The sequence below is a fragment of the Anguilla anguilla genome, chromosome 7 (assembly GCF_013347855.1).
Source record: "Anguilla anguilla isolate fAngAng1 chromosome 7, fAngAng1.pri, whole genome shotgun sequence".
Taxonomy (NCBI): Eukaryota; Metazoa; Chordata; class Actinopteri; order Anguilliformes; family Anguillidae; genus Anguilla; species Anguilla anguilla.
The window spans coordinates 49732131-49759703 of NC_049207.1; the positions used below are offsets into that span (position 1 = coordinate 49732131).

At 47.8% G+C, this 27573-nt stretch overlaps 1 protein-coding gene across 1 annotated transcript in view; it reads left to right on the forward strand.

Moving 5' to 3' along the window:
* Nucleotides 1-1920: 1920 nt before the first annotated feature.
* LOC118232007 (inactive ubiquitin carboxyl-terminal hydrolase 53-like) overlaps nt 1921-27573 on the forward strand; it is a 35780-nt gene continuing 10127 nt past the window's right edge. The window contains exons 1-13 of the mRNA XM_035426511.1: nt 1921-2275; nt 4209-4301; nt 4798-4932; nt 8792-8905; nt 9053-9135; nt 9459-9564; nt 11460-11606; nt 13301-13450; nt 15868-16036; nt 18445-18606; nt 19274-19405; nt 23338-24070; nt 26400-26467. Of these exons, the coding sequence (XP_035282402.1) occupies nt 2132-2275; nt 4209-4301; nt 4798-4932; nt 8792-8905; nt 9053-9135; nt 9459-9564; nt 11460-11606; nt 13301-13450; nt 15868-16036; nt 18445-18606; nt 19274-19405; nt 23338-24070; nt 26400-26467 (2236 nt within the window). The 5' untranslated portion in view covers nt 1921-2131. The remainder of the gene's footprint in view (nt 2276-4208; nt 4302-4797; nt 4933-8791; nt 8906-9052; nt 9136-9458; nt 9565-11459; nt 11607-13300; nt 13451-15867; nt 16037-18444; nt 18607-19273; nt 19406-23337; nt 24071-26399; nt 26468-27573) is intronic.

The window sequence follows — 27573 nt, forward strand, 5'->3', positions numbered from 1 at the left end:
GGAGATGTGCCATCGTGTGGGTATTCACTCCAGCCCTAACCAAGCACACCTCATTCAACAGCTAGCAGTCTTGTTGAGCTGCTAATTTGTTGAGTTCAGCTGTGCCAAATTAGTGTTGAAATGAAAACCCACATGCAGGTAGATTTCCAGGAACAGGATTGGTTACCACATGTCTAAACGGTGTCGTTCCATAACCTTTGCCTATGGGTCCCACAAAAAGAAGCGGCATCTGATAGTGTCTGGAGTGGGTTTCAGCCAGAGAAGAAGAAAGGTGTTCTGGATGCCTTTTCACCTCTCTAGCTAGACATGTCAACTGACCAGCCCTCACAAACACAGGCAAAGCCAGGCTAAAATGAGGCTTTGACCACGACCACAGGTGTAGTCTAATGCAGAGGCTCAGACATAACCGTCTCATGTTGGTAAAGGATGCTGTCCAACACATTCTGCTTGACCGTTGCCGATGGCCGCCATCGTAGCCGGAGCTGCAGGGAGCGTGATTGTTTTGGGCAAGCCAAGGGGAAGAGGCGGTTGCAAACAAGCTAATTTACGGCTAGCTGTTGGCTGGGTCGTGCCACACCTTGGCCTGGTTCCTAGTCCTGTGGTACCTTTCAGTTGGAAAAGCTAAAGAACAGCAATTCACCGACAAAATGGCCGAACGTTTTTAGGCCTAACGAGCTGAGCTCACTCGCAGTGCTCGTGGTGTTCGAATTCCTTTGATTCTTAGGTTCGTAGTTCTATGCTGAAACCTAATTCAGCTCCGAAGATTCTTCAGTGATGCAATCTCTTGTGCTTGCCCAATGTGTTTGGGCACTAGTGTTATCTCAGATTTACAAACGAGCCTGTGGCAGGGTGGAGCTTTTTTGATGGAACGTCGCATTGCAGGACTGGTAGGTTTTCTCAGAATGGTTAGACATTTCTGGTGTTTACTTGTGCGCTTAGGTCACGGAATATTTTAACAGTTTGTTGACTAAAATAGCAGTACGCCGGTACACTGAGCTTCTCTGTCTGTATAACACAGGAGAATACACACGTAGACATGGCATGGTAGTAGTAGTAGTTACTGTAGTTGTAGTAGCAGCAGCAGCAGTAGTAGTAGTAGTTACAGTAGTAGTAGCAGTGTTATTAGCAGGAATAGCAATAGGAGAGGTTGTAGCGTTATTAATGTAGCAGGAACAGCATTTGTAGTAGGAGCAGCAGCAGTATTATTTGCAGTCATATCAATAGCCTTAATAGTAGTAGCATTATTGTCATAGTGGTAGTTAGCACAACAATAGCATTGGTAGCATCATTAACGTAGTAGTAGCAGTAGACATAGTCGCGGAGAAAGTATTCGGATGCGGCCTTGCTTCATGCGATGTGCATTGCTCAAAAGAAAACGCACTAGCACAAATGCTTTATTTAGTTCTGCGTTGTGGGTCAGATGTACTGCCCTGTTTTCTTATCTCACCCTGTTAATTCTGTGAGACCTTTGTTTGATACGTATTGATTTGTCCTTCTCTTCTGCCCCCCACTCCCCCCCCTCCCACTGGACAGATCGGCCCTCTTTGACGTCCAGTGTTCGAATCGGCTGCTCCTGCTCCCAAGGTTCCCCATGGCTGAACGAAGGGGTCGGTCCCATTGATCCCGTCCCTCGGGTCCGCGGGCTGATGCATCGGGCCCGTCCCACGGCCCGGGACGCTGCGCGCACCGAGGAAGGAGAATGATCGTCTGGCAACCCGTGAAGGCCACTCTCCGGAGCTCTCGGATTACCGCTCGGCACGCCGAGGTTTTTGGTTCGGGCACAAAAGCCATCCCTGGCAGGGATTTCTTTCTCTCGCACTGCGCTCTCTTTTTTTTGTTTTTGTTGGTGTAATTTGCAGCGTTTAATTTGAGCCACTCCCCTCGGACATTTCCAAGAGGGGGGGGGGGAGGACAGGGAGTTGGAGTTGGGGGGGGGGGGGGTCAGCCATGTTGGAATGTCTCGCCTGTTGAGTCGGCGGGGGAGGCCAGACGTCGGTGCGTAGGCAGACTAGCAGCTGCTAGCGGGATAAAGAGACCTTTTTCCGGACTCTTCTGAAAGGCTCTCTCCCGAGCCTGCCGCTCTGCTGAGTGGACTCTTCTTCCCGGGGCGCGAGGCTGGACCTTCACTCCAATGGCATGGGCCAAGTTCTTCAGGAAACCGGGGGGCAATCTGGGGAAGTCCTACCAGCCCGGGAGCATGCTGTCCCTGGCCCCCACCAAGGGCCTGCTCAACGAGCCTGGGCAGAACAGCTGCTTCCTCAACAGTGCTGTACAGGTGAGCCCCCCCCCCCCGACCCCGTATGCTCCGCCCCTCACGAAACCACCTCTGAGCTACCTGTGTAGCTTGGCCTGCTGTTACTGTTGTGTGCAGGTATTGTGATGGACTCTTTTGGGTCTGGACGAATGCTTATTAGAAGTGTGTATGTGTCCTGTATGTGTTTGTTTTTGCATGTCTGTGTGTGTGTGTGTGCGTGCATGTGGACGGTTGCGCTTTTGTGTACGTGTGTGGGATTTGAATGCATCATGAAAGACGTGGGGAGAAGAAACTTTTTTTTCCCTCTATCAGTTAAACTGTGAAAGAAGCAAACAAAACGACCACTTTGGGATTTGATGACACGTCTAGCTTCTGCACGCACATCTAAAGATTTCCTCCCTACCCGAAACAATTATTATAGTATTACGGCTTATCTGTTTGGGTGACATTTAGTGGTATTTTCACAGTCCTGTCTCGTATTGATTCCAGGTATGGATCAGCTGGGTGTGCTTTCTGTGTCTGCTCTCTAAGACTGCCTGAGGATAAACCATTAATTACCCTACTAATGATATTTCTTAGAAGTGTGTGGTAAACAAGCTGGTGTTCCCATGCAATGGCTCCAAGGGAATGATACCAAGAACAAGTTAGTTTTGTTGGGTGTGGAAAAACTTCACAGGATATTTGGTGTTTTTGCTTTGTACTTATTAATTGAGCCTACCCTAAAAAAGGGTGTTTTGAGCAAAAGGACTCTTGTAAACAGTTTGTGTGATTATCCAGGTTTTTCTTCAAAAGCAAACATCGAATGTGAGGGTTTTTACCACATTTTAATGTTACGAGGAAGAGCTGTCACGTGGCTATTTATGAAACATTCGAATATGAGGATATATTTACAGCACATGAATGAAATTATGTCATTCATTAGACATTTACAGAATTTGAAAAATGTTTAGTATGTACTTAATGTTATATGTTAAACAATAAGTGTTCAAAGCCGTATGCTTTGTTTAACCTAAGCAGCTGATCTTCTGTACACCACTGCAGTTTGGCTTGCTATGTCTTCTTCTTCACTTATCATTGGCAGCATGAGGTTTGCATATTGCCAGTTACTTTTGCATTTTACCTGTTAATTTTATGTATTGCCCCCAGTGGTCAGCTGCCTACACTACACCCAGAAATACCTTGTAAGAGGTCTATTGCAGTATGATGACGGATGTCAATGTGCGGCACTGCTTGCCAGATTACGCAGTGGAGTCCCTCAGGGTGCTCAAGTCCAGACATGACACCGCGCTGGATCCTCATTGGTTTGTAGGTGTATGGTGTAGGCCTATGTGTTCTCTGGTGCTTGTTCTTCCCATTACGTAGTCTTCCAGTGGATGGCTACTCACGCAGAGGGCGGATTATCAGCATAAATCATACTGAATGCCTTCCTGTTCGCTGCCGCTGTTTGGGGGAGGGCAGTCCGTGGGAAGTGGAAGAAGCTGATAAAACACGAGGCGGGAGTTCTCCGCGGTCTGCCTCCCTCATCCTGTCTGGCTCTGAGTCATTAGGACACACTGCGCACGCACTGTGTTTCTCAAAACCAAAATATTTACCAGGCAGCTCTCCGCCCTTCCTCCGGCTTGGCTTCCTTGCTGGAGGTCTGGCTCGTTCCCTGAAACCGGCCAGGCCCAGTGCTCTATACTGTCACTGTGTTACCTGTGTTACCTGTGCTCCCTGTGTTACGTGTACTTCCTGTGCTCCCTGTGCTCTCTGCTCTCACTGTGATACCTGTGTTATCTGTGCTCTCTTTACCTTGCCTAGACGGGCTTGGTGAATAAAGTTAATTCAGGAATCCCTTCCTGAATTAAATTATGTGTGTGTGTGTGTGTGTATATGTGTGTATGGGGAAACCTGGCCGTGTTCACCAGCGTGGTGGGTTCCCCACGGCGGGACTAATGCATCGGACTCTGTGCAGGTGCTGTGGCAGCTGGATATTTTTAGGCGGAGCCTCAGACAGCTTCCCGGTCACATCTGCCATGGGGAGGAATGCATCTTCTGCGCACTGAAGGTATGCTGGCCCCTCCCACAATCTCACAGTGCACTGGCCCCTCCCACAATCTCACAGTACACTGGCCCCTCCCACAATCGCACAGTGCACTGGCCCCTCCCACCATCTCACAGTATACTGGCCCCTCCCACCATCTCACAGTATACTGGCCCCTCCCACCATCTCACAGTACACTGGCCCCTCCCACCCTCTCACATTATACTGGCCCCTCCCACCCTATCAGAGTATGCTGGCCCCTCCCACCATCACACAGTACACTGACCCCTCCCCCCATCTCACAGTACACTAGCCCTGCCCACCTTCTCACAGCAAGCTTCACATCCATCCCATCGCCCCCACTTCAGTTCGTGCACACGCCCCGCTTCACACAAAGGTTTGGGGGTGCAGATTTGGCCACCGTTCTGTTTGTGTCTGTACCTGAAGCTTGGCTGACCTTGTCGTGGAGCATTCAGCCTGTGTTCTAACACCTGCGCCCACCCCCCACTCGCCCCCGCAGAGCATCTTCACGCAGTTCCAGGACAGCAGAGAGAGGGCGCTGCCCTCAGACAACCTGCGCCACGCCCTGGCCGAGACCTTCAAGGACGAGCAGCGCTTCCAGCTGGGCTACATGGACGACGCGGCCGAGTGCTTCGTAAGTCCCCCCCCCCCCCTCCCCCCCCCACACGCACACACACACACACACACACCCCCACACACGCTGTACACACACGCGCACACACACACACACACACACTGTACGCACACGCACACAACCCCATACATACACTACACACACACTCACGCACAGGCACACGCACACACGCACACCCCCACACACACATACATACATACACTACACACAGACACACGCACACAGACACACACACACACACACACACACACACTCACACACAGACTCTGTGATTGGCTGACACAGGAGTCGGCTCCGCCCCCTCCAGAGGGGAGATGAGCTGTGACAAACGCTCGGGCAAGGTTATGAGAGACAGCGCTCTCTCTCCCTGTCCCCCCCCCTCCCTCTCCTGACAGGACCTCAAAAAACAATTCTGCCACGTTACATCACCCAGAGTGACTTCTCTTGTGCTCCAATTCAGTACATTTTCTTTTGAATAAACGGTAGGCTCTAATGAGCTAAGAATAATGAACTACAATTAATTGTAGGCTTGTTTAGCGGCAGCAGCATCAGCGGTTTCACAGCTTGGAGAAGGGAAGTGGAGTTCGCTCACAGCACGTGCGGACTCTTAAGCCAAAGGTTTATTTCTCACCACAACAATATTACTGTAACGGTTCAGCGATGTTACGACGGCATTTTGACCTGAGCTTTATTCAAACAAAAGGTCTTAACAGGTGATAAAAGGCCCTTGTCTTTATCACCTGTCAAGAACTTTTTCTTGTTTCCTAACCTGCATGACGTCATCACGCCAGGTGACTGTAGTCCTTTTATGGAATTTGCCCAAACACTCTGAGAAGGTTACGCTGGGTACTCTCCCTCACCTCCCCCCCCCCCCCCCCCACGACAGGACCCGAACACGACCCCGGAATGCTACATAGCTGAGCGTGACCCCTCTCTCTCTCGCGCGCACGCGCGCTCTCCCTCCCTATTAGCATAGCTGTGGTAACAGGCGAGCCGTAGCGGGAAGAGCCGCGTTGCTAAGGCCACGTCCATTAAGCCCTTCTGAAGTTCGTTAGAGCTTAATCGCACACCCAGTGCCTTAAGAGAAGATATTCCATTTGTATTCCTACGACCTTCCTGTACGAGCCTCACTCTTCTCATTAGTATGTTCTCTCCATTTTTGTTCTGTTTAGATGTTGTTTTCCGGCCCGCCGTATTGCTCTCGGTGACACGCGTACGTTCTCTGCGAGTCGGTGGATTTTGTCGTTTAGCACACTGGCTCATCGACGGTTATGGCTACACCGAGCTCGTTCAGAAATGAGGTCACGTTCTGTCGGGAACCCTCTGGCTACCGTTCTGTGCTTGATTGGACAAAATGTCCTCCGTGGTCAGGCTACGCGGTATTTGCATGTTTTAAGTTAGGGTTTTTTTTTTTCTGTCACTTTTTATGTATTTGTATTATTGCATGATCATGTCATTATACAAACACACAACATGTACGTGTTTGTAGGTGTTTATATATGCATGCATATAAATGTGTGTGTGTGTGAATGTATACACACATAAAGTCAGTGTTAGTAAATTGAGTTGTGTGGTACAGGCCTGTTTTACACGCGGTTCTCATCAGGATGTGTGTCTGCATGTACACGGAGGGCTCACAGAGTAATTAACAGGGCTCAGTACAGGCGTATAATTGTGTGTGTGTGTATGGCACAGCGGGTTTACAGAGCCGTAGTTATCCCCACAGAGAGGGTATCATTACGGGTGGGGAGCTGAGCACTCCTGTGACTGCGTTCGCTGTTCTGACTCGTGGGCACAGAGGTGGGTAATGTTCAGCGAGAAGGAGGCGGCGAGTCCAGCTCAGGCTGCCAAGTCAGTAAACGCATAAACGATTGACCCACATCCGTGTCTGCACCAAGCTGTTTTTATCTTTATTTTAACACGCTCATTTATAATGCAAGTCCGATCCCCCCCCCCCCCCCCCCGTAGTTCCTGCGGTTCCAACTCGGTAAATCTTTTTAATGAATAGAAGGATCCAATGAACTAACAGCGAATTAAACATATGGCGTGCAGCTGAGTCGTCGATTGCCAACAACAACAACAAAATAGTGCGATTTGAGTCGTCCGTTCTCGTCAACGGTGCGTGTTCCTCGGCAAGCTCTGCCCTCCGGTACCAGCTCAGCTGCTTTACAGTAGCTTGCTTCAGCGGCTTCTGCTCTCCTTTAAGGTGAGCGAACTAATACAGGAGTCAAAATGGTGGAAAATCCAGGTTCAGAAAGTTGAAGTTTTCCCCTCTTCTTTGTTCCAGTCACCTGGCATTGCTAATTAGCACAAGCCTTCAGCCAGGAGGTAGAACTAATTAGTGAAATCATGGGTGGAAGAAACACACATGGCAGGACTTTTACGTTCTGTCCCCTGGAACTTTCACCTCTGACACAGGAGTCCATCTTACAAATGTTTTCTTTTCTTATTATTATTTCTCATAAAGGCACATGGTCCCTGAAACATTTCTAGATTTTTCTTGTGAAGTTCGAATTCTGCAGCAGATATGTTGTGTTCTTTAACGAGAGGATAATGTGCCATCGTGAAGTGGAGACATTTGATAATTGCTGCTCTTAAAGTTAACATTTCTTTTTTATGTGCTATTTTATGTATATATAGACACCAGTGATTTAAAATGAAATGTTTTGGCCCCTTAAAATGCATGCTGAGGTTTCAAAGAGAGCGGTGGCATGATACAGGCTAGGATGATGTAATGTGGTTCCTTCACTCTCTCACCTCATTAGCAGTGTATAAGACGAATTTAAAAAATTGATCGGGGAAAACGAAAATGTAGGTTGACGGATGTTGTTAATGAGTTTGCTGGTTTCTCCAATCCTGAAAGCATTACATTCTTCAAACGTCTCTCTTGCCTTGATTGATTTATTTCCGTTACTCTTTGTCCTCTAGCATCTGTGATAAATCTGTTTGCAGCTGGTGCATGTTATAAATCCCTTCCTGTTAATGTGCGCCCGTCTGACAGATTGTCAATACAAAGTCCAAACTATTTCCTAGCAACCGTTTGCGATTCGCCGTCATCACAAGAAAACGACCCACAGTGTCGATCTGGTAAACGTTATCCACCGCATTTCTTTTAACTAATTTCACTAAAACTGCTTCTTTGTTTTGCTACGTCCCTGTTGACGTTTCTTGAATCAGTTGCCACATTACCTTGTCCAAATACTCGGTAGACTGACCAAACACAATGGGCACATATCAAAAGCTCAAAAGCAAACTGCTACAGCATTTCAAGTTATCACCAAATCTACCTCTAGCTGTGCTGTATCATCGTTTGTATTTTACTGTCTCAGAGGAGACTGAACATGAAATTAAGAGAGAGAAAGCAAGGGAACTGTATTAGCAATTAGTACTCTTTGTTTGAAGGAGTACTAAAATGGAAAAAAAGTGATTCTGCGCAGTTGATCATTCCTCTTAGGTCTATCTCACCTGCCTCCAATCTGTCTACATTGTACTATAGCTTTCACAACTCCTAATTTGCTTCAAGAGCCAAATCAAGAAACCTTTAGAGGCATAACTTTGCTGTTGAAGCTTTTTGTTTGCTTTTTGAGTTCCTGGAAATGCATTTTCATGCCGTAGTCCACAAATCTCAAATTCTGTCCTTCCAGTCACTGGATAGCTGACAGGTCATCAGGAACTTGCGTAAATATCTCGGATATCCTCCACTGCACACGCAAACTGTCTGAGCCAATCGGAAATTTATGCTTATTTTTTAAACCCAGAAAGTGACCCTGCACTGTCCAGCACAAACTCTGCAGAGACAGGTTATGGTATATAGGATTGTGAAGGTCTTAATGTGTATTTTGTCTGTGCGTCTCAAAAGGAGAACATTCTGTTACGGATTCACCTCCACACTGTGTTTGACGTGGAGAGCGACAGCTGCACGTCCAAGTCCTGCATCACCCACCAGAAGTTCGCCATGACGCTCTACGAGCAGGTAACTGAATTTGATGCGGTTCGCCCACCGAGAACCTTCCAGAAGAACACCTAAAAGTGGGGACTGTCCCAACCCTGTGATGAGAGGATGGGCAGGTAGGGTTGCGGTGCCTGGCTGACGGTCCTGTTTGTCTTCTCTCCCCTGCAGTCCGTGTGCCGAAGCTGTGGTGCCTCTTCCGACCCTCTCCCGTTCACAGAGCTGGTGCACTACGTCTCCACAACTGCCCTCTGGTAAGCTCCGCCCCCCCCCCCCCCCCCCCCCGTGTCACACAGCACGTTCCCATTGGCTGGCCGCGTTCTGTTAAAGTGGGACTCTACCCTGGACAAAGAAGTTGGAATGTTTAGTTGTTCCCTCAGAATAATGGGGTTTTACCTGTTCTACCATTTGTAAAAATTGATATATGTTTGATCTGTGTCTGCAAAAGACATTTGAAGTGATGATGTCTTTGTAAGTCAAAGTATTGTAAGTGATATATTAGAAGTGAGTTGGGTAAATTATATTTGGCTGGAGTTTCCCCTTTTAAAATGGCGCTCTTTCTCCCCCGGTTTCCCAGCCAACAGGTGGAGCGCGTGCTGGACAGGAACGAAAAGCTGCGGTACGACACGTTCGGGGAGCTGCTGCGGGACGCGAACACCAGCGGGGACCTCAGGAACTGTCCGGTAGGCGTCTTCCTCACTGCCCGCCCAGAATAGTGTGGGGTCCTGCTGGATGCCTAGCCTCATGTCACATAGCAAGCCACCCTTTTCCTTTGATTTGTTCTTCACTTCATGAGCAGTGAGTCAGGGGTATTACCGGAATCGAACACTGTGTAATCAGACTGTGTGAGTCAGGCTGACTGCGGTGAAGAAGGTGGACCTATTGTCTTTGGCCAGAATAAAGGCCCCACTGCTTTTCAGATGTAGTGTTATTGGCTTACACACAAACAGACACACCCGCGCACACACACACAAACGTGCGCACATGCACACACACATGAGCACACACACAAGCACGCACGCATGCACACACGTACACACACGCGCTCACACATGCACGCACACACACATACGCGCTCACACGTACACACGCGCACACACACACACACACACACACACACACACAGGACACATTCATTTCTGTCAGCAGAGATCGCCTGTCATCGTGACCAAACTGTGTGTTTAAAGCTGAGTGGGTACGCTACTGAGTGGACACCAGGCTGAGGTGGCTTGGGTTGAGGCCAAAGCATCGGGACACACTGCATTGTTAATGCGCTGACATCCTTACTGGGCCAAGGGGGTGCGGTGCTATTGTTTTGAAGCCGTCGGGTCCGGTGTCACTCTAGGGTAGGCCATGCACAACATGAATGAGATCGTTTTACAAGGCAGGAAAAGGATTATTTGCACGTCTTGCAATGGTGGAGGTGCAATCTTATAAATTATGTATTTGAAACGTGTAGCCTCTTCTGTTAGGCCTGTAGCCTCACACTCAACAAACGAGCCAAATAGTAAAGTTTAATAAATTAAATGAAAGAATTTTAGACTCCTCTGTCAATGCGTTCTGATGAATGAATTGCATGCACCTAAGCACATTCGTTAATGAATGTGTGGGCAATCTTTGATAGCACGGTTGTATTTCTGGTTGTAATTTTACGCATTCTGGTGCTGAAGTTGACCCGGCTCGTGACTTCCTGTTTTGCCTAAGGCTCATGGGTAAGGTATGTAACGGGTCTAATCCCATGTTCCCTGTGCGGTGTTGGGTTAGCTCATCCTGTGCGTCTGTCACTTTGCATTTGAGGAGCAAGTGAGGAGAGGAGATGTCGCCGGTCTAGCGGCATGGCGGTATAAATAGAGCCGGGCTTGCCCGCCATCGCTCTGTCACCTCTCTTGGCGACGGCGGCCCTCCCCGCGCACGAGCGCTTTGTACGCAGCGCCTCGGGGCTAAACGCTATTTCGGCTGCCTGTGTCACCTGACCCCCCACTGCCAGCACAGTATCGCTGAGTTGGCGTTTTTAAAGTTACGTGGTAACGCATGCAGGATTGCGTATAGCATGCCTGCTAACATGGGCCAGTATGAGTCACAGTATGTAAAGCACCTAAAGTACTCAGTGTTAGTGTTGTAAAATTCTATTGTAGTAAGTATTATTTGATCTTCAACTCTCCAACATCATAAGATATGTACCATCTTAAAACTGCCTTGGGTCCTTTTTTTCGGGGGGGTGGGGGTGGGGGGTTTTAGGGTTAGTTTCAGGATAATTTTATTACTGGGCTAGTCCCATTACCCAAATGCAGTGGGACAGTTCCAGGTTATTTACACTGCTTTAAGAAATATAAGCGGTAATACTGTCAAGATCATTTTGAAATTACAATGCAGCCACAATGAGAAGGAATGCGAGATGACATCATTTTGCCAAAGATGAATGAGAACTGTTCCTTTTTCTTTGTTTCTTTTGTTTTACTGTCCTTTCTTTGCCATATGATACATTACACATTCATAAGTTAAAATGTGTAATGATATCCCTCCGCGCCTGTGTGCTCACTAATTGCACTCTAACGTATCCCTCCGCCCTCCTGTGCAGAGTAATTGCGGGCAGCGAATCCGGATCCGTCGGGTGCTGATGAACTGCCCGGAGATCGTCACCATCGGCCTGGTGTGGGACGCCGAGCAGTCGGACCTCACGGAGGACATCATCCGCTCCCTGGGAGAGCATCTCAACCTCTCTGGGGTAACGTCGCCGGTCCCCGATTATGGTTATGATTACTAGACATTGCTTTTAATGTGTCATGTGATGGTGCTGATATCTTGGCCCGGTCTTATTTAAAAGAGGTCTGTAGGGACTTCCTGGTTGAATATAGGTAAAATGAAAAAACTAAAAGGGCTAACCCATGAAATGAGGAGGGCAGAAATGCAGACTTTGAGGAATTTCAGGAACAGGAAGTGGTAATATTGAGGCGTCGACACCTACAATGCATTCCTCGAAAGCATCGAAACTTCGCGTTCTACTCTGCCCATTGAGCAAACATAAAAGCTCTGTGTGCTTCAGCCGCATTCTTTATGTAAACGTTCAGCACTGGTTTGTTCCAGTTCACACCGGCCTGTTCCTGTTCACACCTGTCTTTTTCTCTTCACACAAGTCTGTCCTTCTACACGCCAATCTATTCCTCTCCACAGTGTATTCCTCTCTACAGCAGTCTATTCCTTGTCAGACTAGTCTATTCCTCTTCACACCAGTGTGTTCCTCTCCACACCAGTATATTGCTTTCCATGCCAGTCTACTCCTCTTTGCTGGGCTGTGGGGCACCAGGCTCTGCTTTTTAGGCCTGTTTGCTGCATAGACTGTTACCCCTCCCCCCCCACCACCCCCTCCCCTCCAAGACCCCTAAATTATCCGAACGCAAAACAAGCTTCTGCAGGTTCTGCCGTCCAGAGCGATCTCTTGTTTTGTGGCCCTTTCTTCCCTGAATTTGCATACATTCCAGTCACGGATTAGATTAATAGAACTCTCCAGTTTAACAAAAGGTCTGATTCATTCTTCCGCTGAGACATGTGATGTTTTCGGGTTGTTCTAAAAAAAAAAAAAAAAAAAAAAAAGGGAAGAGGGGAAAAAAAAAAAAAACCCTGGAATCCATTGTCGAAGGTCACCCAAGAAACCCGCTATGCAGCAGGGAAAGGAAGGAAAACTGAGGGAGAAGAGTCAGACTTGCTCCATCTCCGCACGACAGACTGAGCAGCTCTTTGTGTGTAGGGGGGTCCTGGACGAGGCCCCCTGAACACGAGGCTGGTACATGGCTGGAACAAAAATGCTTTGACACATACGTGCACGTGCTGGCATGGGCACATGCGAAGACAAGTGCTTGCTTGCTTTCTCCCTCTCTCTCTCTCTCTCTCTCTCTCTCTCTCTCTCTCTCTCTCTCTCTCTCTCTCTCTCTCTCTCTCTCTCTCTCTCTCTCTCTCTCTCTCTCTCTCTCTCTCTCTCTCTCTCTCTCTCTCTCTCTCTCTCTCTCTCTCACTCTCTCTCTTTCTTTATCTCTCTCTCTCTGCTTCTCTCTCTTTCGCTCTCTGTCTCTCTCTTGTGCACACTCTCACTTGCACACATGCTTGAAGGACACGTTCTGCTAAAAATGTCATTTTCGCTTGCGTACGAAAGCACTCTGGAGTGCTCTGTGACTGAACTTACCAAAACGCCCCGCCCAGACAACCACATTGCATTGCTTTCGGTCATTTACCAGACATTCTCATCCAGAGGGATAATAACACGTGTCTGTGTCTGTGTCTGTGTCTGTGTCTGTGTCTGTGTCTGTGTGTGTCTGTGTCTGTGTCTGTGTCTCTGTGTGTGTCTGTATGTGTGTCTGTGTCTGTGCCTGTGCCTGTGTCTGTGTCTGTGTCTGTGTCTGTGTCTGTGTGTGGTGCGTCTCTCAGCTCTTCTACAGGGTCACGGACGAGAACGCCAAGAAGAGCGACCTTAACCTGGTGGGCATGATCTGCTACTCCAGCCGACACTATTGCACCTTCGCCTACCACAACAGAACTTCCAAATGGATCTTCTTCGACGACGCCACTGTGAAAGAGGTGGGTACAACGCCACCCCCTTTCAGGTTCGCCCCTTTTGGCCTTTTCACTTCCGGGGTCATCCGGGTACCCCCCCGGTGAAAATTATCCAACGTTCCCCCCACCTTACCCCGCTGTGGGATGCAACCTGTGCAAGTTGGCATGGGGTTAGGGGTTGTTTATCGAAGGACTTACGTCTGCGGTGCGCGTAAACAAAGCTGTGGCCTGAGTTTGGGAGGTTATTTGTGAGTGCTCCTATCCAGCGGATCGGTTTCTCGGTTCCCCTGCTTTTCTTCCTCCGCCCGTGTCACCCTAATTCATCTCATCCATGGCAGGTGAAATTTTCAGGGTGTCCAGGGTAATACGGGACAGGAGGAGTTGGGATGTGGGACGGGCCCGTTCTGAGTGAAATATGGGATGCTTGCCATTTACACGGACACAGTTTTAACGAGACCCCTTTTCTCTGGCTGGGTTTGCAGTACCCGCAGAGATATAGACAGAGGCATCGCACAGTCCAGTGTTAAAAGTTGAAAACCCCAGATTCACTATACGTGAAAAAAAAGGCTTTGAGGCAGGCTGGCACATCACACAAACAGGGTGAACATCTGTTTCCCATGTACTGTATCACCAACATGCTGAAGTTTGGCAATAACAGTCACATATGCCCCCCCCCCCCCCATGCAATAAGTAATACCTTAAAAATGCAAGATTCATGATACAGGATTATTCATCAATCAACTGTATAAAACAGTTGTATGATGGAAGGATCGGTACCTGTATTCATAAAGCATCTGATGGTAGTAGTGCTGATCTAGGATCAGGTTTCCTGTGTCTATATACTAATCAAAGCCATGTGAGCTAAAAGGAACAGCTGATCCCAGATCAGTTGGCTTCCATTGAGAAGCATTATGAATACGAGCTGAGAAAACATGGCAGCCTTTGCCGGTGTTTATCGGCCATAGAAGACAGCGCAGTGGGCGAGGGAATGTGGTGCTTCATTGGGCTCCATTGAGCAGAGGGCATGATGGGAGCAGTGGGGAGACTTCCTACACACACGGCTGTGACAGGATCCAGGGCAGAGATCGACAGTGCTTTCATTGTGTCTGTGTATTTATTTATGTATGTCTGTCTGTTTATCTGTGTGCGTGTATGTGTGTGGGCACGCACGTGTGTGTTTATCAGTTTGCTGAAATAAGAGTGGGCCCCAGGCATGTGCGTGTGTGTGTGTGTGTGTGTGTGTGCGTGTGTGTGTGTGTGTGCGTGCGTGTGGGCGTGTGTGCGTGCGCGCGCGCGCGTGTGTGTGTGTGCGTGCGTGCGGGCGTATGCGCGCGTTTATCAGTGCTGAAATACGAGTCTGTTTGTGTGCTATACATCAGCAGCTTCTGCTGCGTGTGCAGCTCAGTCCCGTTAGTTTATGAGCATCAAGCCAGCGCTCACTTAGCAGCTACACCCACTATATTACCCTCTCACTTCTCTGTCTGGCCTGAATCATGCCCCAGACTGGGCTATATTTAAACCTTTCCATCCACAGCAACATTCACGCCCAGTGGAATAGCCCTTAATGGAACGTACTGCCATATATTGTAAATATCTGCGTTTTGGAAATCGTATTTTGCAGCAGTGTAATGTATTGCAATATCTTAGTGGTAATAATTTGAAAATTGGCCAATATATTCTGAAGTGTTGATTTTCAATATATTCCACTTCTGTAAAGAATATATACCTACTGTATAGTACTAATGAAAAGATTGAGAAAGCCCTTCTGTAAGCTTGCCATGCTAGCCTGTCCTACCTTTCATTCCTGGGTCACTTGTGCTCATTCACCCCAGTGCATGCTGGGAGCCAGGACGGTGGCTGCAGGTTCTGACGGCTGCTTGTCCAGCTTGTGCTTTACTTCCATTGCATTAATTAACCGGCTCGCTAACATCTGTTAGCCCGGAGTCACCCTCCGTGGCATTGCTAGACACGCACACGCCCCGGCCATCTCTGGGGTAATGAGCTCATATTTCTGGTAGTAAGTTTAAAACTCAAAGTCAAGGGAGGTGATGCGTTCTTCAGTGCTCTTAAAGGGACCCTATTAGGATATTTTCTCATAGACTGTAAGAGGGATTTTCATTGAAAAATCCTGTGCATTTTGACCATGAAAAGCATACTTTAAAAGGTAATGCTGATAATAGGTTTGCCAAATAGTAATGCTCAAATTGACCTTGCATAGAGTTCAAGTGGGGCGTACAATGGCCACTTTGATCCTGGAGTTCTGCAATGATTCTGCCTTTAATTAGGCTAAAGCTGGTAACCAGCTGAATTAATTTGCTCTTTGATTGGCTGGTTAGAACCCGCTGTCTTTGCTCTGGTGGAGGTAGATGGGATTTAAAACCTCACTGTAGCTTCAGCACAGGCGTCGTGACCTTTGAACCCCGGCCTCTCCTCTGTCGCAGGTCGGCTCGAAATGGAAGGACGTGGTGATCAAGTGCATACGCGGCCATTTCCAACCGCTCCTGCTGTTCTACGCCAACCCCGACGGGGGCGCCGTCTCCATGGAGGATGCGCCGAGACAGACCACCATGCTGTCCGACGGCAGGCCGCCGGTGAACGGAGACGCCGGAGGTGAGAAACGGGGATTTATTTTCAAAGGTGCGGGTGTGTAAACGGCTCTGCGATCCCTTGTGAGCCATCGGGCCCGCTCGTGTTCCTGTCCGCGACATTTAGGTCGTAGAAGTTTCCACACCCTTTCTGTGGTTGTGGCCCTTCACCGGCCTGGCCGAGTCTTTGTTTAGAAAGGGGAAATGCGTGCGCTAATGTTTTCCACGCACCGCCGGGTTTTCAAGGAAATGAATCACACGCCCCTGTCACGTAGTTTCGGCTGGTAGGGGAGTACCTTTTGTGCGCTCCAAGTTCATTCATTCAGAACCATGAATGCCCACGGCTGCACGATTCAACTGTATTTCAATTTTGAATTTTGGCTTTTTTTTTGGTAGATTCTCTTGGCCAGAGTCACTTGCCAAAGGTGCTTTTAACATAAGAAATATGTAATATTTCTCTCTTTACATTGTAAAAACAGAAACGGTACCTTCCAAAAGGACTTCATATCCTGAAAGTTGAGCCTGTATGTCATTCTTGGTAGTCTGCATACCAAACAGATGTAATTTTAATCAGATGTTCCTCTAATTTTAGTGAATCTCGCATATTTGTTCTGTGATTCCGCATAGGCGTTTCCACATTACTGTCTGTGTGTGTGTGTGTGTGTGTGTGTCTATGCCGATATTTTTAAAGGGATGCATTTTAACTGGTTTGAGCGGGGTTTGTTTTTTTTAATAGCTTCAGCAGCTCCTGCATTACCTAGTATTCCACTGAGTTAATTAATCAAAATTACAGCTGGGGGTGGGGGGTGGGGGGTGGGGGGGTGAGGTCTCTTCATTTACAGAGTCGCTACTTCAACCTGACAGTTGTGCAGCCTAAAATTTTGCTGTGAAGAGGAGTGCTAATGATTTTGAAGTAGCCTCTGTGACATAGTGCCAAAGTCCCCCGTCGGAGTTTAAACTCTCCCGGTGTCCTCGCGTGCACCCAGAGCCGAACCGCTTCACCGTGGCACGGAATGGCTGCGGTTTGAACCGCGGCTTGGCTTTCACGGTTCTTTTCCAAATGCCGGGTTAGTAAATAGGAAACAAATGTTACATTTGGTTGGAAGACGCGTCTTTTCGGGGAAAAAGAGAGGGAGAGGATTCAGGTTTTTTTTCTGTTTGCCCTCATTCTCTCGCGTTACTCACACCTCTTGAGTCCTGTCATGGGGCAAGTGCTGTTTTTGTGAAAACTGTATCGGCATCACACCCCTGCTTCAAAACACTTGACTTAAAATGTAATCACCCTGTGGAATAATAGCTTTTTTTTCCCTGCATTTCAAGTTCAGTACGTTAATTAAGCCGCAAGATAATAACTTGTTCTTGCTTGTTTCCAATTAATAAACAAGGAAAATAATGAGCTTCCCTTTTGATGTAAAGTACAGTACGTCTTGTCTGAACAGTGGAGCTGGGATTCTGAAGTGAAGTTTCCATTCTGCATGGGTGTTCTCTACTGATTGGCTGCCCTGTAAATAGACACATCACTTATTGGTTAAAATGGGTGATGCAAGAGCTCTCTTGCTTTCATGTTAAATTACGTAAACTCCCAATGCAATGGACTAGATTTAACTAACTTTATTTTTCCCAGGGGAAACTTCAGAATTGGTTTAAAAATATTGTCATTTTCCATTGGCTTGTTATGTCGAATACATATAACTATTAAAATAAATTTTGTACAGGCTCTTTAAACATGGAATCTATAAGATTGTGGCCTATAGAGGGAGGAAAAAAATTAATTTCTGTTTTGTGCAGGCTCTGGGGCTTATTTGTGAAACCCACTTAGACAATTCCTAACTACATTTGGCAATGCAAGAAGTTGTTGATGACAACAGATAAGCATTTCTCTGGTGGATTGAAGTGCTGGATTTATTTAGGTTTTATCTCTTTTAATGATCTTTCTTAAACTCTGTGTACTGGCAGCCCTCCAGATTACTGCAGCCATGGCGACACGGCTAGGTTTGTGTGTGTGTGTGTGTGTGTGTGTGTGTGTACAGCGCTATTATCAAATTTTCTGGTTATCTATAAAAGACCTCGGGTGTTGGGTAAAATGCATTTTAAGTGGTGTTTTTCAGAGGGCTTAGCATAATGACTGGCTGTGCCTCTAGAACAGTGCTGCCACCCTGCTATTATTTTTTAATTACTGTCTGTGTTGTGTAGTAATCATTATAATTAGAATTTTCATTCCTGTGACATATGTGTGCATGCAATCCAATGACAATGGATGTGCTTTTGTTTTCCTAAATGGTAAGCCACTCCCGATAAAGCCATACAAGTTAATGGCTCTGTGTCAGGGCTTTCGAACCCGAAAAATCCGGTATTTCTTTCGATCGACCCGTGTGTTTTTACCGTGTGCCTCCCTCTCCCCCTCCCCATCTCCCTTCTGCCTGTTTGTCACAGTGCCCGATAGTCCGGTTTCCGGGACCACGAAACTGGACCTGACCCGGGAGAATGTGGCGGCCTTCCTGTCCAGCCAGAGCAGCTTCAAGCAGGGCCCGCCGGTCCCCACCCCGGGGGGGTTCAGCCGGGGGAGTGTGCAGACCAGCGGTGGACGGGGGCCAGGTACTGCACCGGTGCCCCTGGAGGGGATGGGGGGGGAGCGGGGAGCAGACGGAGCAGGGGAGGGGTGGGAAGGCTGGTGGGGCTTTGGTGGAGATCTTCATTATTGCCTTTGCATTCCACCCTTATTAAGGTCTGTATCGCCATGGGAACGGAGGTGAAGTGGGAGCCTGCGGCCCTGCTATTTGATATTTTTACTTCCTTCGCACAAAGTCTGTTTTCAACAGCAAGATTAGTCTTTTTATTCAGTTTTTATTTCTCTTTCTGAGGGCGCACTGCAGGAAAACTAGGAAAGGCAGCCTTTTTGAGCAGCGCAATAACATGCAAATTAATGCAGTCTCTTTAAACATGCTAGCAAATAATGGTTAATTCACTTCCAGCGTAGAGTAATGTTTCATTGTGTTGTGCATAAACAGTGAGATCAGAATGATTATATCTCTTGATGTTGACTGTGTTGCACCCACAGCCAACATTACACTAAGGAGATTTGGCTTTCTGGCACAGTTTGAAGTTTAGGTCTGTTTGTCTGTTGCGCACTAGTCTATCACTGACTTTTGTACTTTGTAAAGTTGAGATTAGATTTCCCTTCACAACGTAAAGCTGCGGTAGGTGAGCTGGAGGGTCAGAGTGACACTGAGATCTGTGCTGCCCCCCCCCCCCCCCCCCACAGTGAAAATCTTCCCCAGCGATCCGAAGGGGCGTCTCCGGGAGATCTCCAGGGAGTGCGCGCAGAGAGCTGTCCACCTGCCCAGGAGGGACCAGGAGAGGGGCCAGAGAAAGCAGGACACCCTGCGACACAGAGGTACTGCACGGGTCCCTGCTGAGGCTGTCTCACGCGTTGTTTATTTCTTTTCTTAGCTCAGCATTCAGCTCATCTTTTCCATTTATGCAGCAACCCTCTGTGTCCCAGCTGGGATTTCTAACACGCAAGTGACAAGCCCAGTCCCCTAACTGTTACACTACACTCTGTGCCCCATTACATTACCATATGGGCCCATTACACTATACTCTGTCCCAATTACATTACACACTACACTATGGGCCCATTACACTACTCTGTGGCCCTGTTACATTACACTATGGGCCTATTGCACTACACTATGTGCCCATTACACTAAACTATGTGCCCAATACACTAGACTATGTCTCCATTACAATACACTATGTGCCCATTACATACACTGCCCACTCCACTGCTTTCCACTCTCGCGGTTTTGTAAATCTGTGGATCCCCGACTGCCAGCGGGCCCTCTTGTTAAAAGCGCACTGTATCTCAGGACCAGCGGGGCTGATGGCATCCCCCTAGTACAGTGTTTCCCAAAATTTTCCTTCCGCGGCACAGAATTTACAGAATCTCATGGCATGCCACTGCCATCGTTGCAAACTGCGTCGCCAGTTACGCCGACAGAAAAAAACCGTGAGCGACGTAGGCTACTGACGTTGATGTGACGTGCCAACAGTAGGCCTAAATGTTCTTTTGGGGTTTTAATTAAGCGATATGTATTTTAATGACATTTATTTTGGCTTTTGTGAATGGGATTTGTTCATTTAAGTTTTTTTTTAAATTCATCTGAACGTTAAAATTAAAAAAAAAATGTATTTTTCACACGGCACGCCTGACCTCGCCTGACGGCACACCAGAGTGCCGCGGCACACCGGTTGGGAAACGCTGCCGTAGTGCACGGAGCTGAGAGCCGTCTCGTGAATTACAGCCTTGGCATTACCAGCAGCTTTGCCATTTGCATTTAGGCGGTGCGTCAAAGTTCTGATTTAATCCCCCTCTAGGCCTGCAACTTCTCTAACACACTCGTCTCTCCCTCCGTATCGTCTGTCTGTCGTGTTTATTCTCGTTCTTGTTCTCACAGTCTCCATTGCTCGTTTGTAGTCGTCCCCTATCGCTCTCTCTTTCTCCTCTCTCTCTCTCTCTCTGTCTATCTTCCTCTCCCCTTATCTTTCTCCGTTTCTCTCATGCTCTCTTTATTATATTAAGCTCATAAGCACAGTCAGCAGAATGTTCTGTTCTGTTCTGTTGATCCTCACACGAGGAAGGTAATGAGAGGCAGGGCCACCAATCTCTGTACTGCAGGGGCTCACCTGATGCATCATGTGACCATGCTCATTTGCATAAACACTTTGCATCTGATCCTCTGTCTGACTGGAGGTAGAGAAAGTCTGATAAATGGGCCTGCCAAGTTCATATAAGGAAAATACGCTTTACTTTTTTTTTTTTTTTTACAGTTACTTTTTGTATTTTGTTAAAAGAAATATCCTTAGAGGGAAAAAAAGTGTTAACAGGAAATTGCAGTGGCATGACACCGGGAGCTCAATGTGTTGTGCACCATACGCCATACCTGTGTGCTTTAACCCCTGATTGGTAATACAGAGCCATATTGCACACAGATGTAGTAGATGAACTGGGCAGAGAATCAGAGAGCACGTGCGATACCCACATTCCTCTCCTCCCCTCTTTTCATGTGCTTTTTTTTCCTTTTTCGTTTTGCTCCGATGTTGAAGTGAGGAATAGTTTTGCATGACTTCACAGGCAGGTGGCTAGCTGGCTAGAAACAAGAATCCTCTTTGTTTCCTGCAAAGGAAAGGAGAGGGAGGAGGGGTGGATGAAGACAGAGCTCTTATTATGGGGGGTGGGTGTCTGTCCTTGACCCTGTGATCTACAGAGGCCAGCGGTGCCACAGATTCTGGCACGCGTTAGCATTCGTGTTATAAGCATGAAGTCATCTTGGGCCTACGCTGATGCGGACGATCCGGAGATCGTCGGTTGGAAAAGATTGCTTTATTGCTGTCTGGGAATTCAAGTAAAACCTGCCAGGTAGCCCCACTGTCCCTCACCTGTCAATAAAATGCAGGTGCTGTGAACTGCTGCTGCCAGCGCTGGCTGAACCTTAACATGGCCGCCCTACTGCTGTCTGTGCCAGGCTTATCTTAGGGTACATCTTCCTGGCGGCCAGGTTCTTCTCAGAAACGGTGTATGTGGGCCACACATTTCCCAAGAACTGTTTTTAAAATGGCGTATGAATAAGACGTATTGCACAGCTAAACTGAATGCATGCCTTCTTACAATATCCATAGCTTTTATTTTTAGTTATTGTGCTGTCACCAGCAGGAAGTATGCTGATACTGTGCATATAAAGACCAGGACATAGGCACAATTTCCGGTGAATCCTGTTTTGCCCCTGGGCTAGCAGTTGATTAGCATTTCGCTACCTTTGTCTGTCTGGCACATTTGACATATGATAATGCCGTCCCCTCAAGTTCGGTTAAAAAAAGGATTTTGTTAACCTCTTGTAAAATCTGCACCTGCACATATACACTTTTCTGCCTGCTGTTGGGGTTGGGGTTGGGGTCAAGTCTGTTCGGATTCAGAAATTGAACTGACGTTAAATTCATGCATTCAAGCGAGGAACGGCATTTAAACTAATTGGGTGAAAAGTGAGTGAGCCGAAATGGACCCCCGCTGTGGCCCGTGTGCTGTGCACTGTCAGAAGGCATTGGCTTCGTCTGACTGCTGTTTTCAAAAAACATTTTGGAGAGGCGGTGTGATGCCCGTTGCCCTTAAAAGATCGCCCCCCCCCTCGCCCACCCCCGCCCCCCCCCCCCCTTCGCCCCCATGGCAACAGTATGCAGCAGTAGGGGCTCAGGAGAAGTTTTGCGATGGCAACAACACCCCATCCCCCAGTGAGAGAGCTCTTCATCAGTAACATCATTAGAGCTGCCATGACAGGGGTTCCCATGGTGTGCTGCCCTGCTGTCGTATAGGCCTAATGCATACGGCCAAAACAAAACACAGTGGCTGAATCTGCAGTATCCTCTACCAATATGGAGGACCCTTCTTCTTCGCTCATTAGTTCAGCCAAGGGTGACCGCTGATTGGTGGATGTGCTCTGTGACCTCATAATGCCCCCCTAACTATGACTGGCCCTGGGGCCTGGCTACAGCTGTTCTGTCTGGTGATCATTCGGTCGGACCTAATGGAGGAATGTCCACTCATCTGACAGGCTAACAGTTTATTCAAGGCTAAACGTAGCAGTACATTCTGTACCAGTACAATGGCGTTACTTAGCAGCAGAGTCTCTCTCTGTCAGCTCTCAGTGGACAGACGAGTGACTGGGGATTTTCAGTGAACTGTACTGTAGGTCATGCTGTTAGACACCTGATGAATGCCTTGTTTGAACCACTCCTACATCTGCAGAGTTGCACAATCTAATCTGGATTCTGATATTATGTTTTTTTTCTGTCAGCCAGCTTGTTTTCTTGGTCTTGTGGTATGTTAAGTACTTGATTTTTGGCCCAAATGGACGTGGAAGCCCGAGGGAGCTATAATCCATGATTCAGTATACACAAACATAGTAAATGGTTTTGTAGTAAGCACATTTGTTTCAGTGGATGAAATATGTTTGAATCAAGAGCTCTCACATTTTATGAGAGCCTGTTATGGGGGTTTAGATTGAGGAGCATGTTGTGCCAATACTCGCAAGACAAGCCCTGATTGGCTGTGTGGCCTTATTCTTATTAACTGATTATTTACAGATTTTTTTAAAAAGCTGATTATTTTTTTGTAGTATTTATGTACATACCTGTGTCCGCAATTGAGTTATTCTTACATAGCTTGTTTGTGATTGTAAGCGATTTTTGGGGCAGTCTGTTTGGCCCACTTGATTAATGAAGTAAATCTCATCGCTTCTCCTGTTAAGACGCGTTTCTCTCTCGTTCCGTCAGACCCAGCGCAGGAGAGGACGTACTCCAGGTCCGTCTCCCCGCCGGAGAACGGCTTCAAGCAGCACGTGGAGCAGCGGCTGTACAGCAGCCAGGGGAAGGGCCCAATCCGAGCGGAGAGGCTGCCCCCCCAGACCGCCAGGGCGCCGCCCCCCGAGCCCCGCCCTCCCTCCCGGGTGCAGGTGCTGCCCATCGGCCACGCCCGCCACCTCGACGTCCCCAACGGCTACGACACGGACAGCAGCCAGAGCTCACGGGGGGACGCCGCCAGCAGCCGCAGCGGCCGGTCCCGGGCCTGGAAGCCCAGGCGCGAGACCCTGAACGTGGACAGCGTGCTCGGAGGCCTGGACCGCCACCAGACCTCCGGCCAGGAGAGGGCGCCGTTCGACAGGGAGCGGGAGCGTGAGCGAGAGAGGGAACGCGAGCGGGAGTGGGAGCGGGAGAGAGAGAGGGAGAGGGAGAGGGAGCGCGAGCGGGCGTGGCCTAAGGAGGACCGGCGGCAGAAGAGCCTGATGACCATCTACGAGGACGAGCTGAAGCAGGAGAGCGGCAGCCGCAGCTCCCTGGAGTCCGACGGACGGGGCGACCGGGAGAGGACTAAGGGCGGGGCCGGCCACAAGAGCCAGCGCGCGGAGTCCGGGTACGAGAGCAGCGACAGGGTCAGCAACGGCTCGGCCAATCCCGACTCTCCGGTCGTGGAGGCGCTGAGGCGCATTCCTGAAGTGCAGCCGTCGAGGTACGCGTTCCGTATTCTCCGTCCCTTCAACTGTCACCACTTTGTTTCTTTGCTTCTCTACATTACTCAGGTTAATGAGTGTTAGGTGAGTGTTAGAGATGACTGAATCAAGACTGAGTGAGCACATTTTTTTCAACGAGGTAGAGATGCTGTCAAAAATCTAAGTGTGGTTAAAGATTCCTCATCATCATTTGCATAAACACTCTGCTTCTCATCCTTTGCTTGATCTGAGGTAGAGGAAGTCTGATGAAAGGGCTGGCCAGGTTCAAAAAACAAAAATACACTCTAACAGACAAAAAAGGTAAAATTTTTAATTAAACTCTCCAAAATGGCGGCTGGTGGAGGCTCTCATTTTGCTTCCCAGTGTATTAGGATGGCTCCGAGTCTTGATGCTGAAGCTGTATGAAATATACAGTACTTGCTACGTCACCCGCTTCGGGTGTTGAAACGCGTTCCCCGTCTCCCCGTCCGTACGCTGTGATTTCAGGTCAGCGACGCTCTGTTTCGCTGTGCCGTCCTCGCCTTCCGGCACTTTCTAAATTAAGAGTGCGCTGTGCTGTGACTGACTAAATCTAAACAGCGGCCAGTAATGAGCCATTTACACAGCTTTTATAGGAGGACTGTGCTTAAAGACAGTGCTTCCCAGTGCAGACCAGCCTGTGTCTCTTTAAAGATAATTGTGCTTCATTCATAATCACATTCAGGTATGTAAAACAATCACAGTAAGTTGGAGTTCAGTGATCGGATTTTTGAATGCCATACAGTATTTCTTTCGTGACTCATATTTTTCATATTATTTCTTATAATACATAACATTATGATATTATTTCTATCATTTCTAGGTGTTTCTCTGGGGAAAATGGCGTGTTCTAGTTAGGACATGCAGCCTATATTGTTCGATGGGTCGAGGTCCAGTGCAGTAAGAATACAAAATAAATGATTTTACCTGACAGCTCACATTATTTACCAAGAGCACTGCACTAGTTCTTGGTGTGGTTGTACAGGTCTCCAGAGGAAGTAACAAAGGAAGACCTGTAGTCAGCTCTCCAGAGGGACAGCCAGCCAATCACAGTTCAAGCTTTAAAGGCACAGCAGTGATTGGCTGCTCTGTCCCCCCACAGCAGCCCAAGACAGCTGGCATCGCTAGGCAGGGGAATTGAATTGTTCCTGTTTGTTAGGGAAGCTGAAGGGCCAACATGCACAAACAAACGCATGGTTTGTGTGCATTCATGAACAGTACTGTCTCCGCACCCCACACTGCAGGAAGTACGTCCGTTTATTTTCAACCAGACATATTTATATGCTGCGTATTGTGGGGTCTGTCTTCCTCTGTCAACATTTCTAAATTAGTGCAGCTGTAGGCTAGCTGCCTGAACTACGAATGTAGACATGTCAGCACCCATGATGTTTCACTGAAGCTATTTCGCACTGGATTCCAGACCCGCTGAAGTGTGATTATTCGTGTGAACATGCTTATCCAAATGTACATTGACAGTATGTATGGATTGCAAAGAACCGAATGAATAGTTATCTTGAGATCGATAAGCTTCTGAGAGCAAAGTGCTGGGAGGCTGGTTGTGTGTCATTACTGAACAGCCAGACAACGGACAGACCAAAGTATTGGCCAGTAATGCCAAATGAGATCACAAATCAGTGCTTGCTTGCAGTCATATATAATCATATTATGTATAGCCAATATATAACAGCAATATAACAGCCAATTATACTTCTGTAAAGTGCAATATGCCAAAAGGAGCAGGTATTGAATGGAGGTTCGAATGACGGCACTGAATTTAGTCAAATCGAGCCTAACCTCTGAGAACGAAATAATATTGATATTCATCTTTTTCCAACTGTTTTAAAGATAAAAAAAACAGCCTAACCAAATGCTTGCTGTTTATATACATGTTAGACCTTCTCACTCTTTGGTTTTAAAATGCAATGCAAAAAAATGATGCCATATTGGTCATGCAGCACAATTGCTCACCTGGACCAATTCTCCAGTGTCCTCTGCATTCATTCAACATTAAAACAAGTACGTGTTTAAGGTTGCACAGCGCATGCGTGTGCATCGGTGGAAGTAGGGATTAGTATTTGATAACGGCACAATGAATCTTCCATACTGCAGATGAGGTGGAAACTTTCCCCCCCTGTCCCCCCTTGTTCCAGGGGTCTGGATTAAAATTAATCCTTTAAAAGAGAGGGGCGGTGTGCGTGGTGAGACCGAGCCGAGCGGGACGGCCTCTCTCTCTCTCTCTCTTTCTCTCCGCCGCTCATTATCCGCATTTCTCCCTTCCGCCTCGCTGAACCGAGCTCTGTTCCCTTCCAGGGACCAGCTCCATCAGGGCAGACGCGATGACTCCAGGGCGGACATCTTGCACTCGGCCTTCTACTACGGTAAGCAGATCGGCCTGCCCGGGTCATGTGACGTCGTCCGTCATCTCCCATTCGCTGCTTCGTTAAAGACCTGGAAGAAGGCAGCAAGAGTTAAAGGGAGTTGCTCTCCGCACCAGTGACTTGCCACGTGTAATTATTTCAGCTGGACCCATACTTTATTTTTGATCTCTACCATTTTTTTGTGAAAAAATGAATCTGAAAGCTCGAGCATTGAGTTCAGAACAACAGTACACCAGTAATCCCCCCCCAGTCCAGAAACATGCTTCCCCAACTTCAAAACAGCATCAAAAAGTTAGTTGTTGTGTACAAAGCAGGATAGTGCGCCGGTGTGAGTCGGCGCTTCCTGCTGGGAAAGCCGTGCTGTTTCCTGTGTGGCACTGCGTGCTGAGTAACGAGGTGCTGGCTTCAATAGGAGACGGCCTGTGCCGGGAAGGAGTAACGGAGTTACACGGTGTGCTCTATTAATCTGCGAAAAAACCATAACTCCCCGTTAAAGGAAACATGATGCAAGTTGTTCTGAATGTTTCGTGAAAGCTGGTTCCTTTTCAGTTTTAAGCAAGGTCAAAAGTATTTAAAAAGCCCCCTCTGCAGCCATTATGGTGGCCTGCTCCTTAAATTAAAGTAATTCAAATATCAAAATCCAGGGCCAGGGAATAAAAGATGACTGCGGAAATAGTTGCCTTCATTTATGCTTGTGTTTTTGCCAGTCAATTATATATAATGGCGTTACATTATACATTGTATACCTTTGTTAGATAGGGTCTCAGCTGTTTTAGCTTTTTAATTTTTGCAGACTACATTGATTGTGTCCAGGTCAATGGTGTTCACTTGTCCAAAGGTAATCAGCAGGTTAGCTGGGTTTTTGTTTTAACATTTGAATTACTCTAAACAAAACCAGGTTAGTTCCAGTAAATCTGGTGCGATAATAACTATGTACAGTAATCCCCTGCTTTGGTTAGTCAGAGGAATGCTGGGTAATTGCAGAAACCTGCAGATCATGTGACTCTCCGGGGCCAGGAGGAAACGGCACTGCTCCGGGTGCAGGCAAAGCATCCAGCAATGGCAGCGACAACAAATACAAATTCAGTTGCTGCTCGGTGCATTTG